Here is a 15,504-nt window from a genome sequence, read left to right on the forward strand (position 1 = left end):
TGAGGCAAAAAGAAAACCTGGGGAACTCACCACCATGGAGTTCCTGGAGTCCTTAGGTCCCTAACCAATCTGTCTTCTCTCCACCTTTGGGTCTTCTTATGTTTGTTATACATAGAATGTTGAGGATTTTTAGTTGTACTAGCAGCAAGAATATGGGACGTCTGTCTAGTCCATCTTTCTGGAAGGAGTCCAATTTTTCATTATATATTAAGTCGAAAAAATAAAAAAGATCCACAATTTTACTAAAAATAATATGTACTATTTGCATAGAAAAAGGACTAGAAATACATAGTATACCAAATTATAATAATGGTAATATTTGGGTAGTAGACTTGTGTAATATTTGTTTTTTGTTTTCTTCTATTTTCCATTTTTAAATAATAAATCACTTTGGAAATTAAAAAAAATTGTTTTCCTACAAGTCGATTTCAACTAGGGTCTCCCCTTCATGGGAAACTGCCGGGTTATGTTCGTTCACTTTTGCTATGTGAGTATGGGTTCCAAACACCTGAAGCCAAATCGTATTTGGGTCCTTATCTCAGTGAGTTTAGTTAAACTCCCAAACAAGCTGATGCCTTACAGAATAGCATCCTGGCCCCTACTTTCCAGGAACGGGTCCTCCCGGTTCTTTTCTGCCCAAGGGAATCAATGAAGCCAGAGGGGAGAAAAGCTGACACCTCGGGCAGAGGCCCTCTGTGATTGCCACCACCAGCGAGCAACACCCGCGAGCCCGCTGGCCGGCCCAAACACGAGCCCCCCCTCCCTGTATGGACATGATGGATATTTGCCACCTTACAGCAACACTGTGATCTCGAATCTGTTCTAAAGCCTTTCCGGGGAGATCTGGCTTATCCTCCAAACACCACTAGTTTATTTAGATGGAGCTAGGGTACAAAGGATAATTTTTTTGTTTGTTTTTAAAGACAAGCACTTCCAATCAATATATTGAGCATATCTCTCATGGCCCCAAATCTCCCCAAGCCTCCGTAACCCATTCCTCCCTCCCCACTTCACCCCCACTCCTCCGTACTCACCGATTTGCTTTCTGTTATGTAAGTTTTCATATTCTAGAATTTTATGTAAGTGGATTTAAATGGCATGAACTTTTGCTTCTTATATTCTGTAAAATTATTTTTGAGATTCAGCTATAATGTTGCATTAATAGTTTGTTCTTTTGTACTGATGAAAAGTATTCTATTGTATGGATATGCCACAATTTTTATACCCATTCACTTGTTAATGGACACACAGGTTGTTTCCAGTTTGGGACTCCCACAGGTATGCTGCTATAAGCATTCAAGGCTTTATGTGGACACAGGCTTTCACTTCTTGTGATAAACAACTAGGAGGGAATGGCCGGTTGTATGGTAATTGTATATTAAACCACGAAAACAGCTCAAACATAAGGTCACAGGAAAATCCAGTCATTGTTCATTCTCTTGTTTTACTGGTCATAAGAGATTTTAATGCTTCAGCCCAGAGTAGCCCACTAATTAACAAACTGCTATCTGTTCATGTTTAATAACTTACAAGAGGAAAACCTTTCTTACTGACAATATAAACCCCGTTCCAATTCTTTACATCTTTTCTTCTTGGTTGTTTATGGCAGAAAGCAGCCATTCACCATTCTCATCTTCAGAGTATTAGTACCTTTTCTCAGAGACTTAGTATATTCATCTCAGTTCATTTCCTATGGATATTAACTAAGTAACATCACTACAAAACGATTTCGCCTGTTATAAAAGTATTAAATATTTAAATATTACTATATTGCTGAACCCCTGGCCATTTGAGAAATTCTCAAGAGACTATTATCACCTCTGACTGATGTTAGGCTGATTCTGGCTTTCTTAGTTCTCAGAAATTAAAGTATCTGAGTCTCCTTGCTACCAAAACAAGAAATTTATTAATGAAGAAAGTTCTCCATGTGTGCTATAAAGAAGACATTCCCATGGGCTACCCTTAGGGCCCGATCTGTAACCAGAGGTCCCCGGCTCCAGTCCTTGAGGACGTTCAGGACCTTGGTCTCTCCAATTCACAACTCATAAGAAAGTTTCTGACCACTCCTTAAGAACTAGAATCAGCCACGGAAAAAACTGGCTTCAGAAGATTTTTTGAGGCAAAAGTGGAGTCAAATCTTTTTTTGGGCAGCTGGCTTCTTCTTTACCTTTGGGGTTGGGAAATGAAATAAATTTCCTGCACGAGTACGGGATCTGCTCACTTAATGGATGGAACAGTGCGAATTTAATGCCACGATGGGCACTCATAAGACAGAAGGTAAGTGTATGTGTATCAAGCACGGCGATAAGCCTCTTGAACATGCCGGCAAAGCAACGTCGGTGTTCTTTATATCCTGGACTCAGACACACAAGTAACAAGGCAAACAACTGTCAAGTGAACAGCTGTCAGCTACTCCGGGAATTCAGGGGTTGGGGGGGAAGGCACTGCCCTGTAGGCTAGGGTATTCAGGAAAGGCTTGGGCCATTGAACTGCTCTTGCAGGAAGGAAGAAGCAAAATATAAAAAAACAGTAAAAGCGGACACCATGAAGAGAGTGTAAGTGCCTTCTGAGACGGTGGGTTGAGAGGTGTGTCAGGAGACGAGGGCTCAGGCTCAGGATGGCCAGAGCCAGGACTGGGAGGCGACACGGGAAGCAGAGCATCCGTGAGCAGAGACAGAAGTCACTCTAGCCACACTGCTCACAAGGCAGCAACAGCACAGGCTGGGGCCCTGATCCACCATGACACCGGCCTGGTTACCCCGTTGTTCATTTATCCCCATACCAGGTCAGATTAGAGCCTACTCGAATTACTTAGCGCTTCCTGTTTAATGGCAAGCACACGAGGTGTCTGACGTGTGAAGAAAACGCGAACTGCTGTACGGTAAAGCATAGTATGTAGAAATGACATCTGAGCACTTACGCAGGTACGTACACATCTGTAAGGGTACACGGTCCATCAGTCCAGTTTTCCTGGGCATTAAGCAACAAAATTTGCCTCTAATGTTAGAAGAGAGGAGTTTACTAGAGGGATGTAGGTGACCTCACAGAATTGAAGGGAAGGCCTGAGCATAGGTCCAAAGGAGCAAGCAGGAAGATCCTATGGGCTTCACTGTGGGAACTGGAGTTGCTCTAGAAGGGAAACAGTCTAAGCACTTATTCTATCCTTTGGTTGTGCTGATTAATATACAGTGATGCAGGAGAGAGTCCAGGGTCCAGCTGGCCTGGCTTTGTTCACACACCTAGTCCCTGGCTGGAGGAAAGGAGGACACTATATTTTACAGGTCCCCAAAGACTGTACCCAACAGAGGAGAGAGAACATCTCCCACACCCACCAGAATACTGCTCCCAAAAGTAGGAGTTGGGCACCGGGCAGCCAGACAACCATAAACGTCCATCACACACACCACACTCTGGCACCCTCTGGGGAGGAGGAACCTATGCCACAATCCTCTGGGACGGTGGGAATGTTGAACTCTGTACGATGATTTGGTGAGTTTGTGCCAAAACAAAACAAAACACCAAACAAATCCTTGCTCCAAATACACAGGAAAAATGGGTGAGCCACAAAGAGAAAACAAACAAAAATAAATAAAATAGCAAAACCTCCTTGGACCAGAAATCAAAATGATGTACCAGGTGACTGTGGGACGGGTACAAATGTTCCCACTGTCCTCTGGGTATTAACTGCCAGGTGCAATCATATACCTGGATTTAGACTGAGATCACAGAGCTCCTAAGGGAGGCAACCACCAGACCACCAGAGAGGATGGAAGAGGGAAATAAGCAAACAAAAAACCCCCCATGAGCTTGCATACCAAAACTCCAAAACACACGAGGAAACAATGACAAGAAAAATGGCCAACAAAATCAGAACAAGAATTCATTCCAGAAAAGCCTGAAAAGTATAGGATAAAATGAAATAGCTTGCAAATTTTAAAAGACATAAATGGACGTTACACTTCCATTAAAAAAAAAAGAAACACAAAATATTTAATATGTAAAATTCAATAAAGAGTAAGCTAGATACCGTGAAAGTGAACAAGTGAATTGGAAGACAACACTGAGGAAATCGATCATATCCTCCCCTCCCCCCTCACACACACATCCGACAGGCATCTCAAGTGTGTTTAGCCAAGGAGCCCTACCTTCAAATCAGCTCAATTAGGAGAACAAGAACAGGTCAAAGCAGAGCCATGTCCTCTGCAGTGGAAGTGGTAGGGCTTATCTGTCATTAAATGAGCTAATACCAGGCTCAAGCTTAGTGACTCCTTCTGTTGCTCTCTTGGACAACCGCTGTACAATCTTGCATTTTTTAAAACATATAATACCTCAACTAAATAATAAGCACGCTGAAGACAGAAGTTGCTTTATTCTCCCAACCAAGCCCTCAACAAATATTTGATCATGGTTATGCTTCACTGAATTACAATATAAGGGAATTCAGTTCAATCACAGAAACAACAGCTCCTTATATAGACTTTTTTTTTCTTCAGAAAATAAAGTTCTTGATCTACTAAAACAGTGTTTTTCCAAGGTCAACTCTATTATTCTGTTGTTATAGAACCAGAACTGTTTTTAATACTGAGGTAGATTCGACTCAAGAAGCAAGGAAAGGTACCAAATAAATCCAAATCAGGTAGAACTTTACACACTAAATTTAAGAGCAGTAATTAATGAAATAGTAAAAACACTGCTCAAAACTACTAAAGCCTAGAGGGGAGGGCGGTGGGGGAATGCGATAGGCCGGTGATGGGTAGTAAGGAGGGCACATATTGCATGGTGCACTGGGTGTTATACACAACTAATGAATCATCGAGCCTTACATCGGAAACTGGGGATGTACTGTATGGTGACTAATATAATATAATAAAAAATCATTATAAAAAAAAAACAAAACTACTAAAGCCTGGTTTAAAAAAAAAAAAAAGATCTTTGGCAATCTAATTAAGGATAACTCCGTTTCATGCCGAAGAAAATAATAAGAATGAAAAAGTGGTCGCATTAACAGAGTTTACATATATGATATCCAGTATTTAGTATGTGTATATATATATTACAATTATATTATACATATTATATAATATATACACACACTAATACACACTAAATACAACACACAGCTGGACAAGTAATTTTTTTTAAATCTAGGAAAACTGGCAGGTTTTCCCCAAAAATATAAATTTAATAAAAAAAGCAGAGAACATGAACAGGCTATAACTAAAGAAGAAACTGTGAGGGCAGGACAAAAACACTGGAAAATATGCACACGGTTTTATAGGAGCGCTTATCAAATCATCAACGAACAGACAGAGGATACTAACATTATACACACTGTTCCACGACAGAAAAACCTGAAGGGCCAACTCAACTGCCTTTATAAGGCTATCCCAATGTTCTTTAGAACTAGGCATAAATAGCAGAAGAAAACTAATTCAACCTCATTTATGAATATAGATAATAAATCCTAAATGAATCAGCCAATCACTGTCAAAATATTAATAGGTTTTATGCCAATTATTGAAGGGTAATTCAACATTAGAAAATATATCAGCATCATTCACTCCATTAAAATTAACAGATAAGTGGAAAAACTATGGTTGTTTTCTAACTCCTCAAAAACTCACTGAATAAATTCCACACCTATCCCTTGGGGGTGGAGTGGGGCTGGGGGGGGGGCGGGGAGAGATCCTTTAGCAAATCAAGAAGAAAAGGCATTTTCTTAATTTGATAAAGGTCATCTACTAAAAACTCCAGCAGCCATACTATTTCCCATTACAGTCAGTAAAGAAACAAGGGTGCCTACAATTATTAGTTACTGAAATAAGATAGAGAAAAAGCTGCATTAAAAATTAGAAAAATGCATTTGCAGATATGATAAACCAACTAGAAAATCCCAGACACTTAAATAACAAAATATTCTAACTGAATTCAGCAGAGTAGCTACCGGTGAGATCAATAAGCAAAAATTAACTGCCTATTATTGAAGAAGATATGTAAGAAGATAGGAATTAAACAAACTCATAACTAGTTTTTTTTAAATATAAGAATAAACCTTAAAAAGTACACAACACGTAAATGAAAAAACTCATCTTACTGGAAGACGTAAAAATTCTGAAAAAATGGAGGCACACTCTGTGTTCTGGATAGAAGACTTCCTATTTTTAAAACATGAATCCTTCCCACACATTAATCCAGAAAGTCAGTCCAACACTGTTCAAAATCCCAAGGGAACTTTTCTGGCACTTGGTAAGATGATTCTATGCTATTATGCAAAAGAATATGTGGAGGTTTTTTTTTTTTAATTGAAAAGAAACAAATGGGCAGCTGACCCGTCACATGTCATAGTATGAAGTTCCATGATTTCTCTTATTGGTAACTTGTGATTAGTGTAACACTCCTGGGTGTCACTTACTGTGACACAGATCACTGGAGCAGGTGGGATGGGTTTTAGTGGAAGAAGGGTTTTTTGGAGGTACATACATGTGAGCTGCCCATTACACCTCCAAGCGGAGATGTAGGCAGATAGCTGGATGTGTGAATCTGAGCTCACGGGAGAAGTCTGGGCTGCAGAGAGACACACCTGAAACCATGCGACGGGCTTGTGCTAAACTTTGAGTTTTCTTTCTGTGACAGTACACAGTTTAGCTCTGCACATGTGCAAATTAAGTTTCAGAAGCTCACTCATCCCATCTGCATTTCTGTGTTTGGTCAGAGCCGGTAAGATGTATGCTTGGACCAATTTAGTGGAGGATTAGACAAATTAATCTCTGCACTTCTTTTATTATTCCTGTACTAATACTACTTTCCTCGTTATTTTAAAATACATTTCTCTCATTTTCCTTTACAATCTGTAAAAAAAAATCTCTCCATTGTTGGGATGGCTCCTTCATTCTCTCTGAACACACCACAACTACTACCGTGGCCTCTGAGTTTACAAAGGCTGTGCCCCCAAGTGGCTTCATGACTACCCTGATCTCTCTCTACCCTGTTCTGCAAGGGCTCTAGAGCCTGGCTTCAATCTATTTTCCTTTCCTCTTATCTCCAATACACACTTGTATGGTCTTAACCATAAGCTCTCTTGCATTTTAAACATTTCAAATCCATTTCTCAAACTAAACTAAGAGATTATATTTGAATAAATTTCCACTCAGGAACAACAAAATAATGCAATGTTCTTCATATGTACATTTTGGTTCCTACCCCCCAAAATACACAGTCCAAACCTAAAATGCAAAGGAGCGAGTTATAGCCAAATCTAAATTAACAGGACCCCGTGGCCAGCCTAGAGTACCAAACTAGTAAACACGTGCAGCAGAACGCAGTCCACGGCACGAAGGGCAGTGACACTGCGCCGGGGCTAATAGGACAGTCAGCCCTCAGGTCACCCGAGTCCTAGCCAAGGCAGCACATCCTGCGCTCCCAGACCACCGGCTGCAGGATTTAGGTGTATCACCCCAGGAAGGGCCAGCCAGACCTGGGGGAGAAACTGGACCTCATCTTCCGTTTAGTCCCATGATTGTCCTCGTTCCGCACAGAGTAGAAAACGGGTTTACGGTAACCCGTCTGTGACCCCGGACAACTGGGGCCAAGTGAGAACTCCACAAGTATACATGCAAACACACATGCACACGCATGCCCACGGGCACACACACTCCAGACAACATAGCCAAGCATGCCATACAAAACTGTATGTAGACTGTGAAACAATCTGAGTTAGGAAACTAGGATCGTTGCCACCGCCGTTTATTTGTCTAGTTCGTAACTAAGGAGAGAACACTATAGCAGTGCTAGAAATGCAGAGAAGTCCCTGCCCTTAAGGGGCTTACAATCTTAGGGAAATAGAAAGCACATGCTAACAAATGCCACAAGAATTCAGAAGGCAGCATAGTTTAAGAACACGGGATTAGGAATCACAAAACCCAGTGCTAGTCCAGACCTGGTAAGTCCGTTAACTTTTCTGGGTTTAGGAGCCCAGCTGCAAAATGAAGTAGTGAGATTTAGAGGCTGTATGCCTTTGTTTGCGTCAGGATTCTGATCAAAAGCTGAGCAAGTTCTATGGGGGAGGTGGCCCCTGAGCTGGACACTGAAGGAAGACAGAGAAGGCATTTCGGACAGGGCAAGCGGCACTGAGGTAGGCGGAAGCATGGGGTTCGGAGGGGAGGAGACACAGGGACGATGGGAGTGAGGTAATGGGTGGCCGTGGTAGCCCTCGGGCACAACCGACACAGGAATGAACTGGATTCCTCACATTTACATCCGGTCAGTTACAGTACATAATTCCAGAGAGTAGAAAACACGAGAGAACAATGGCGGTGTTTTATCAAACATTGCACTCGATTTCCAGAAAATATAAAATGATTTTAACATTATACCTCTACATTTAAAATTGACATCAGCAAACTGTTCCAACTGTCGAAATGTAAACCAAAGTTTACATTCTTAGTAAACATAATTAAATCTCTTAATTCAAAAGGACATTTGATACAAATTATATCATCCCGACAATTCCAACATTGATTTTCTACCATGTTCCATGCACTGTGGAAATAAAAAGAGTAAGACAAGTTCCCTGCCCTTGAAAGAGCCTGCAGCCTGGTAGGTGAGACAAACTATGCCTACCTAGAATGTACTAGGATGCATTGCATGACCAAGGTATGAACATACAGCTATGGAGTAAAAGATGGATTCACCCCTTCCGCAGAAGTTTCCGCAAGAACTCAAGAGAGGCTGACGGCTCAGGAGAAAGGAGTCTGGCAGGAAGAGTGTCTGTGGGGAGCAGAGGGCCTCCAGGCAGAGGGCACATGGCTACAGACAGGGAATAGTGTAGGAGCATGGCGTGGCCAGGGCCTCCCATGGGTACAGAGTGTACAGGGCAACAGCTAGTGATATGGAAATCTGGACTTAGTCCTCTAGGAAAGGGGCTACTGCTCGCTATGCTTTAACTGTCTGCTAACCCTGGTTTGTAAGGTAGGGAAGGGACAGGAAAGAAAGGGAGCAGTGAGGTTCTGTCTGGGGCATAACCAGTCCTTGTAAGCTCTTCACAGCAAATTACACTGTTTGGGGAACACCCTCCCATCACCTCTCCTTTCCCTTAATGATCTGTGAGTCTTCAGCATGGAGCTGCACTGCCACTGGATGGAAAGGCATAGGGGAGGACAGCAAACACGCAAGACCAGGAACGTAATGGCTAATCAAGTTACCATAAGGTAACGGTCACTGTGTTGTACAAAGGTCTGTAGACAAAGAAAATGAATTCTTTTTTAGGAGTTTTCTGAAACTGCCTAACTCACACCAAAGCATTGGAAAATCTCATTCAATGTGGGAAAAGTATATAGAACCCTTGCAGAAGACTGCACTTCCTAAACTCTTTTCCATTAATATCGGTGTTACAGCACAACACCATAGGATTTCAAAGCCTGTCTTCACACAATTAAGACTGAACCACAATTGCATTGATTGGCTTAAAAAATAAAAAGATACAACGTGTAATTCCAAGTCTTAGGTTTTCAGCTAGTGCTAAAATACATCAATGCATGAATAAATTGCCTAGTGAAGGACGTGCAGTAAAAGGTAGATGCAAATAAACCATAACTTTAGGGTAGGATTCCAATTCCTAAATTCCAACTTCTCATAACAGTATTAGAGAATCAATTCTATAAAAGTAATACCTTCTTGAAATTTTGTTTTATAAGAAAGAAAATAAATCTGTATATTTTATTTAACATTCATTCTTAAGTTACAGTTATGCCAAAACAATCAGCATCTAATGAAAGAAACCCTAGTATAATCCTAAAGCCACACATACACATTTAGAAGGGTCTTCTACATTTCTAAATAAATTACATGCCTGATGTACATTAACCAATAAAGAATACCAATATGAGAATTCAGGACATTTATTTTTCTGCATGGAGATTTAACTACTGTACAACACACAAAACAAACCCACAAAGCAACGGTGTGTAATAGGTAGTGAGAGACACTTAAAATAAGCATACTGAAAACGCCTACAAACAGGGTTTTTTTGTTTTTTTTTTTCTAAGGGAACAAAAGATTTTCAGTCCTTGACACCTTCTCACACTCACCTAGCACCACAGATGCAAGGACTTACAGTAAACGTGTACAATCTCATGCTTAAAACCTAAAGCATGCACTGAATAGATTTATACATTATGATCTACTCTATTAAGTATGCGGTACATACTTCTAATATTTTATACATTAAATTACCCTGCAGCATTTTGAAACTTCTAACATTTATGCAAAACAACTTCGGAAAGACTTATGAAACAAGTTTTCAAGGATCACCTCCAGGCTGTTTACACAGGCATTGGTTTGGTTAAGTGGGAGAATGGCAGCAGCCTCAAGGTTCATACTGATGAAAATGGTGTCTGTGCATGTCAATCCATGTAAAAAATACATATATACATAGATGGCACAAAGATTTGTGCAGTTGGAATCACCAGTGCAAATGCATGCATTTGAGGTACTTATTTTTTCCGTGGTCAGGTATAATTATGCATAGTCATGTTCCTCAAGTGCTAAATGTTTCAGATCTGATCAAATGAAAGCTGTAGGAACTGCAAATATAAGATATTTATTATTAGAGTTAACTTCAAAGCGCTATGCTTTTAATGAACATCTGTTTAACGTTATATGTTTATATATTTAGTTTAATATAATATGTTTGCCGACCAATAAATTTTCTCATTGTGAAGAGACTGACTGGTAATTATACCTGGCCAAGTGATTTAAATAGCATACTTGAAATTCTAGCAAGAATCGCAGTGAAAGAGTGAAATACTTCATTATTGCTTCATTGGACTGAGACACCGAGAAGGCATACAGAAACGATACTCATTGGAAAGTGAATACCAGAGCAGCGGTGCTTGCCCCCAGATGGCCTCTGCCCAACAGAAACTAAGCACTCTCCACGCTATCGATGCCGTTGGCATCCACATGGATATCAGGCTCCCCACACAAAGACGAGGGGACAAAGCGGCTAACAGTGGGACACAAACAGCTCTTAAGCTCTGGCAATTCTTGCTTCAGGCGTTCCAACTGCTCCACTTGGAATATATTTGGCTGTTCAGGCATCCAATCATATATCCTATGATGAAACAAACACAAAACACATAAAATAGTGTAATTTTATGGTTTACTTAAGACCTGTCTGACTTCGCCTTTTCAGGATGATTTGATTACAGAATGCCTGGAACAGCCATAGCACAATCGCCCCCCCCCCCCCTTTTAAAAGACCTAAGTATCAGTTCAATTTAAAAATACATCTCCTCCACCTTTCCAACAATGCAGAATAGTGGCATTTCCTTTTGTGTCCATAATGAAGAACGGATTACAAAGCAACTGAATCAGAAAACGAAATAAACCTGTAGTTTACTAGTGATTGATTCTTCGGGTATCTTCTCTCCAAGCCGATCAGTCGGCAATGCTGTATTTTACAGATGGGAAGCTATTAAGAGTCAGAGCTGGAATTCATACCCAGTTGTGACTTCAAAGCACTGAAGATCTGCACTGTGAGAACCGTCCTAAAGTTGTGCAGCCCAGGCCGAGGGACCCATAGTTGAGAGGCCAGAAAAAGCCCCATGTGACAACGGCAGCACGGCACTGCCCATCAGCAGAGAGAGGATGGCCTTTCAGGCCTAAATGTGAGGCCAGGCAACTCATGTGAGGTGCTACTACAACAGAGGTCGTGGTGACATCACGGTAGGAAAGAATTTCTAGAGAATGAGAAGTGACCCCTGGGTCAAGATATCAGACCGAAAACAGAAGCAAATACTTTTCCTGTATATCCCGTTAAAAAGAAAATAAAGGGATTAAAAAAGAATCCATGCATATGGGGGAAAAAAAAAAAAAAAACAGAGACACAGCAACAAAATTTTGGAAGCTGGAAAACAGATGCATAGGCAATAACGAAGTGTTTCAGTGAGCAGGACGGAAAAGGCCAAATCACAAGCCAGTAGTGGAAAACATGAAAAGGCTGAGTTAAAAGCAGCGCCAGATTCCCCTAGAACTGGGGAAGGGGGGAGGGGGGCAGCTAAAACAGGGAGGGTGAGTGAAGGCTCTGAGCAGCAATAAGCACCTCCCTTCCTCCTAACTTCCTGCCCCGGAGTCTGTCCGCACCCCGCTCCCCCACTTAGGCTGATTTCGAGAACTTAACAGGAAATCTCTCGGAATGGAGGACTGGATGACCAGGTGAGGGAGGGTGTGGGCATTTTACAAAAGCCACCAGCACCAGGGGAATTAGAGACAGTCCATACATATAACACATGCAAAATTCAGAGACATGCCCTCCCTTCCCCAGCTCTCTTCCCTTACCTGAATCCCAAGAACCCTGGGAGCCAGAGCTGGATCCTCTAGGTAGTTTATATAGATTCTTCTGTGAGGAATCTGGTCAGCCAAAAAGTAAAGTTCTAAATCTACTGACATCAGAAGTATGACCAAACAGGCCACCCAGATCACCCCACAGTGAAATCCAAGTTAACAAGCCCCACTTCACACACTCAGAGCCTCCAACAAGCTTTTTAGATCCCAATTTCTTACCATGAGAAGCAGCCAAAGATTTCCAAACAACTAAGGAAAGCTTCTAACATGTAAGATAGTGAGTCAAAGAGAAGAAAATGCCAAAGACAAAAAAAAAAAAAAAAAAAAAAAAAGTCCTCGATGCCCTCACAGAAATAGTTCACTGAACCAAAACAGGATGTTATATAAAGAGGAAAAAAGCATTCAGAGGAAAAAAGCACTCAGAGGAAAAAAGAAAAAACTCAATCAAACGGTGGACGATAAGGCTGGTGAAATCTTTTAAAGTAGAGAAAAAGACAAAAGTAGAAAATAGGAGAAAACATAAGAGAATTAGAAGTCTGGCCCAAGAGTGACTAGTATGTCAACTAAAGGATTTCTATAAAGGCAGAAGGAAAAAACCCAGAAGAGACAAAAATCAAAGAATAATTCATAAAATCTTTGCATCTTCAAGGACATATAGCAACAGATTAAATGGGCTGCTGTGTGCCCAGCACAAGGGATGAAACCAGACCCACACCAAGATCCACCTCTATGAAATTTTTCAGCACTGGTGTCAAAAAGACGACTCTGCAAGCTTCCAGATAGGAAACGAAGAAATCACACGTGCGGGAACGAGAATCAACATGGCTTCACACTCCTCACAGTAACACTGAAACTGTGAATGCAACGGAGAAATGCTTCTAAAATTCTACAAGATGATTTCTAACATGAAATTTTAGGCCCAGCAATACTTCCAGGCATGCAAGACCAAACATGTACCTTCCTTATGTCCTCCTTGCTCAAGAAGATGCTGAAGGATGTGTTCCATAAAAATGACAGGGAAGCGAAAAAGATCAGGACTACAGGAGATGGGAGCTCTGACACAGGAACGGTCAGGGAGCAGTCTTCGCTCAGGATGACAGCGGTACCCAAATAAGTCAGTGAGTCTACACTGGAGCAGTCTGAGTGAAAAGGCAGGTGTGTGAAGGACTCTCACTCCAAGACAGCCACTGCCACTCAACCAGCACCATAGCCTAAGGACTGAGTGCCCGAGTGAGCCTGAATCAGAATATGTGGCTTGTCTTAACCATGTGCTGATGTCCGGACGTCCACCTGACAGTTTACTATGCACTGGCCTACTCCTGAGAACTGACAGCAGGCTACAATGGGTACAGAACCAAAGAATACAGAACCACCCACTCCAGAGGACCCGATTCCTGATGTACTTCCAATACCTGACCCATAGACAGATGCCTTACGATGGGTTGCAAAACACGTTTGCAAAGTTAAGACTAGCATTTAAAAAGGTGAAGGCCAGTGGCAAAATGGACTAGCATTTCAAAAGTACACATACAAATAGAAAATATCCAAGGGCCATTATTTTTAAAATTCTGTTTCAGGTATATACTTGCAGACATGTGCACTGCGTCACAATGCAGAATGCACTTCTAACTGGGTTGGGTTAAAAAGGTTTGAAAGTCATTGCCCTAGAGAAACTGTACACATGTATTCCAGAAGGCCTGGTTCAACAGTGTTTACAGCAAGCACTGCAAAAGCAAAAACCTGGCAACTACCTAAATGTTCTCATACAGAATAAATTATGAAAGAAACATAATCATGAATATTATATAGCCACAAATATGAATGAATTATAGCTAATACAACAAATAGATTAATTTTAAGAACATTATATAACAAGTGGGAAAAAAGTATAAATAAAGTTTAAAGAATGGTATATTATTTAGTAATAGAAATAATTAAAAATTTTTACTATGAGAATAGTAATTTGATAAGCAGTTATATCTGAGGGAGGAGATAAAGGAACTGAATTAGGAAGAGGCATATGGGAGACTTCAAATCTAATAATGTTCTTTACTTTAAACATGGGTGTCTGTTACTAGATTTATTTTTTAATCATTTGAGCAGACACAGTAATTTTTTTTATAAAAAGAGGAAATATTGCCTAATTACTCTATGAGGCAAGTACCTTCCCCATACCAAAATGAGACAACAACCAGTTGAGAAAGGTAAATTAAAGGTCATCTTACTCATTATCACAAATGCAAAACCCCAAATATCAGCAAATCAAACATAGCACAAAACCACGATTAAATGTAAAATCTACAATGTGTCACTGCCTTTATAAAAGAATAAATCAGTTTTGACCAACTAAAATACCCACTCTCTTCAACGATCCTCCCCAACGTAAAACAGATCAAAGGCTCCAAAAATCACTAATCGTTCAAAACCTTCTCTATGATGTCTAGATTTGATATTAAAAAAATAATAGCATAAGCACATTAAGTACCAGAAGAAACAGATTTAAAAAAACATGAGGGCGGGGCACCTGGATGGCTCAATTGGTTAAGCATGACTTTGGCTTAGGTTATCATCTCAGGGTCATGAGACTGAGCCCCGAGTCAGGCTCCACACACTGAGCATGGAGCTTGCTTAAGATTCTCTCCCTCTCCTTCTGACCCCCACCCCGTGCTTACACGTGCCACTCGCACGCTCTCTCTTAAAAAAATACAAAAACATCTGGGCCCAGGAACTCCGCTAAAAACGATGAAAATCGGGATAGGCATAGGGACTGCTGGTTTTTATTGTAAACATTGCATACACACACACACATACACACACACACACACACACACACACACACAGCTCTTTTGATTAAAACGTTAAAAAAAAAAAAAAAAAAAACTTTCAAGGGTAAACACCCCGTCCTGAGCCGTCTCCTCAATGTCTTCCATACCTTCAACACAGTCCTGCCCTGAGTCACGCTATTGCTTCTGCCTAAAACTCAAAACCTGTCAAAGCAAACTTAGCCACTATAAAACCTACTCGATGCTTCCTCTTTAAAAGTATTCATATTGGGGTGCCTGGGTGGCTCAGTTGTTAAGCGTCTGCCTTTGGCTCAGGGTGTGATCCCAGAGTCCTGGGATCGAGCCCCACATCAGGCTCCTCTGCTGGGAGCCTGCTTCT

General features: G+C 41.0%; 1 protein-coding gene across 4 annotated transcripts in view; it reads right to left on the reverse strand.

Annotated features, from left to right (window-relative positions):
- Positions 1 to 7,727: 7,727 nt before the first annotated feature.
- GPCPD1 (glycerophosphocholine phosphodiesterase 1) overlaps positions 7,728 to 15,504 on the reverse strand; it is a 51,516-nt gene continuing 43,739 nt past the window's right edge. For 3 of the 4 annotated variants that reach the window (XM_045808732.2, XM_045808743.2, XM_045808752.2), the window contains exon 20: positions 7,728 to 11,110. In XM_045808732.2, the coding sequence (XP_045664688.1) occupies positions 10,921 to 11,110 (190 nt within the window). In that variant the 3' untranslated portion in view covers positions 7,728 to 10,920. Of the gene's footprint in view, positions 11,111 to 12,336; positions 12,409 to 15,504 lie in introns of all 4 variants that reach the window. The other variant, XM_087853742.1, reaches the window with a different exon arrangement.

Source organism: Ursus americanus, chromosome 22, assembly GCF_024610735.1.
Source record: "Ursus americanus isolate L20-20 chromosome 22, mUrsAme1.1.p, whole genome shotgun sequence".
NCBI classification, from domain to species: domain Eukaryota; kingdom Metazoa; phylum Chordata; class Mammalia; order Carnivora; family Ursidae; genus Ursus; species Ursus americanus.